General features: G+C 42.9%; 1 protein-coding gene across 1 annotated transcript; it reads left to right on the top strand.

The window, feature by feature from the left end:
- Positions 1-1,355: 1,355 nt before the first annotated feature.
- Positions 1,356-1,757, top strand: LOC149260239 (uncharacterized). Its single transcript, XM_089457456.1, has one exon. It carries the CDS (start codon positions 1,356-1,358, stop codon positions 1,755-1,757), a length of 402 nt encoding a protein of 133 aa, XP_089313582.1.
- The last annotated feature ends 1,626 nt before the right edge of the window (positions 1,758-3,383 follow it).

The following is a 3,383-nucleotide window of genomic DNA, read 5'->3' as shown; positions in this document are numbered from 1 at the left end:
CTACTACTATGCACAGATTGAATCCAGTAAGTATGCAGACATATAGAACCTGGCTTGTTCATCCTTGGGCAGATTCCAATCCTTAGCTACATGGACATCATTTGTTGAGCCAATGGATCTGACCTGTTGAATGGCCTCCCACCACTTACCCGTTGGTCAGTAAGATTTCCCACCGTTCAGGAAAGGTTTTCGTGCTCTCTTGACCATATATTTTGCAATCGAAGATGATCAAGAACTGGTAAGCCTTCTTGATGGACTTTGTCTTGTGAAAATGGGTTGGTGTCTAATGAAAATTAGTTGGCCTTTTCACCCAACAGTTGACAATGTCTCCGTGTTCATATAACTAGGGCAAGTGATACATCTACTTCAAGTATTCTGCCCGCTAGAACTGTTCAATGTCATAGTCTGTTCATCCATATGTGAGACAATCCAACTAATGATGTTGGCATACAGGAAGGAAAGATACCTGCTGTTCAGATAGGGTAACCTGGGGTCAAGTTTTGGTACTTACTTTTTGTATAATTGTAAAGTCTCCGTGATTTGTGGAAGTGGAGGGAGAAGGTAATAAGAGTCAAAAGGGATTTAGTCCCTTAGGTTGCTAGGAGATAAGAAGTATTGAGACTCGCCCATGGTCCGCAGACCATGGTATTGTAAAAGAAAAGGATATATATAGAAGAGTCATAGCGAGTCTAGGATATAACATATTACTAAGGTAGGAAAGTCTATTTCCTATACTTAGGCGAAGGGGAAGGCTCTGACAGCTGAGTGCGTGAAGATGTTGGTAAGTCCGCAGGCCCTTGTAGCTGAGTGCGTAGGGAAGAAGAGTCTGTACCTGAGAGAATACATCTAATAAAGATAGTTTTGGTCCAACAATTGTGTATATGTGTATTTGTATTTACTTCTGCATTTTCTATATTTTCGCTCTGTATCTGAAATTATATGAATGAATGTTTATCTTATGCGCAAAAGTAGTAGATCAAAATGATTTATTGATGTTATGAATGTTTAAAGACCTTCACGAAGGTATAGATGCTATTTATGTGAATTACTGTAATTATCTATGTTGGAAGGGTCAAGGTTTGTGAAGACAAAACTAAGCCCTAGGAGCTATAGGAATCCATCACACATACCTATGGATGAAGAAACCTGGTTCTGCGATTCCCCCAATACTATTTCAGGTGAGAGTGCAGCCTGCGCTACATGGGTTGTTTCCGAAAGGGCCGACAGTTTAGGGTTTTTTTGGTTGGCGCAGCTAACTTTGAACCTTGGTCAAGACCCAACAAGCCAATAGGACCACTTGTAAAAAGTTGACAGGCCAAACCCCTTTCCGACTGGTATATGGGCAGGAGGATATAATGCCCATGGAATATACTGTGCCAAGTCTGCAGATTGCAGAATTGATAGTTACGACTGATCGTGATACTATGGAGGAGCGTCTCGCACAACTGGTAGAATTGGAAGAAGATCATTTTCTAACAGGATTTCATCAACAAGTGCAAAAGGATCGTGAAAAGGCATGGTATGATCACCATATAAAGAAGCGCACCTTCCAGTTTAATGATATGGTATTTATATACAGCAACAAATTTACAAAATCCCCTGGGAAGTTTCAAATGCATTGGCTGAGACCCTATGTTGTGAAGGAAATTACCGATGGTGGCACAGTTCAGCTCGCGACGCTGAACGGGAAATTATTTCTGGGAAAAGTCAATGGGAGTCGATTGAAGCTATACAGGGGAGATATTTCCCCTGCGTAATTACTATATGATGGTGGGATAGTCTTAGTACTTCAGGAAACTGCAAGGAAGTACGGGACTATAAAATACACTTCCAGAAAGCACGAAAGACAAAGCAAGAGGGCTCCATGATGGATGGAAGTAAGGCACAAAGGGGAGCTGCATAAAAGAAGCTATGCCACAAGGCTAGGTGCCACGTGGCTAGGCTGAAAAATGATCGTTGGAAGCACTGTAGATGATTGGATGAAAAAATTTTCGTTGAAAGGAGCGATGAAGACGCATTTATGTGGCATATCTTTGGAAATATGCTTCCAAAGATGCATTAATGATCGGAAATTGGAGGGAACAGTTGGATTCGAGTTCAAAATTATCTCTAAATATAGTATGATGCCCATCATTTGAACACTTTTCTTCCAGAGAGTTGATATTGAGCTTTTTCACCATGTTTTGTGCCACGAGCAGAACTGTATGTCTAAGCCCAATTGGGAAGAGCTCCTTTCACAACCAGGGTTGGCTAGCATACCTGACTTTCTCCGAGAACGTTTTGTGGCCAACATGACTGCTACTCCCGCTAAGATGGAAGCAACACCATTTGTGCCTATAGGATTTCTGACTATGATGCTTAGATCTTCCAGACCTAAGCCTTCTATATCGAAACCTTCTGTGTCAAAGGAGACATATAAGAAGCAAAAGAAACCCCAGCAGGTCTCAGTGAGGCAGTTACCGCAGAAAAACCCCACAAAAGCCTGCGAGGAGGGGAAGATGGATCGGCCACAACAACCGACAGAGCCGAGGGATTTGAGTGAAGAAGAACTGCGTGGAGGCATCGATGAGATTGATGTTGTGGAGGGTGAGTCAATGAATCGTCTACCGAAGTATATCCCACTGCGCAAGGCCACAAATAAGGTCCCTAAAGCTCCTGACAATGAAAACTTCATGATGACTACACCACTATTGTGGGAGAAGGTGGTGTTTGAGGGCACATTGTTGGCCCGCATACCAACCCTAAAAATGGAGGATTGGGACTTAGGGGATCACGAGAAGTTCCCTCATCTCACGCCAACCAAATACCTTTCCAAGGTATATTATGAAGAATCAGAGGTTACACAATTGGAAATGATGAAGTGGGTCACTAGTGTTGCGACTGTGGGGCTCCTGAACATGCTCTGGGTTCCACATTTTAGTCGCACCAACATAAACACCATTTGTGTATGGAAATTGCTTACATTGGTGTACGATAGGTGTCTTTGGCTGGGAGAACCCATCTCAGTCATGGACATGCTGATCCACTAGATCACCTTCCTGCCACATCAATGCATGGATCCGACAGAAGAATTTGGGGGAAAATTGTAGGAAAATAAACTTGTGGACCAGATGAAGAGTGATTTTGGCCTCATAAAGCAGTCGTGCGGATATTCTATCCACTCTATCACGTATCCCACAATGCAGTTTTACTTGGTGGCTGAGGAATACGTAGCAGAGATCGTGGCCAAGTGGCCACCTGAATGGATAACCCCATTAGATGCGGGTGCATTTACAAGCAAGGTTGCGGAGGATACGACCGCACAGACAAAAAAAAAAAAATGAAGCACAAAAAGATACCGACCAAGAGAAAGTTGTGCAGTGGAAAGAGGTTGTTGCCAAAGA

The sequence above is a fragment of the Pinus tabuliformis genome, chromosome 6 (genome assembly GCF_031772625.1).
Source record: "Pinus tabuliformis cultivar Carrire ecotype Pingquan chromosome 6, CPIR1, whole genome shotgun sequence".
Lineage (NCBI taxonomy): Eukaryota > Viridiplantae > Streptophyta > Pinopsida > Pinales > Pinaceae > Pinus > Pinus tabuliformis.
The sequence above is the reverse complement of the archived record's forward strand: the minus strand, read 5'-3'. Positions and strand labels throughout refer to the sequence as shown.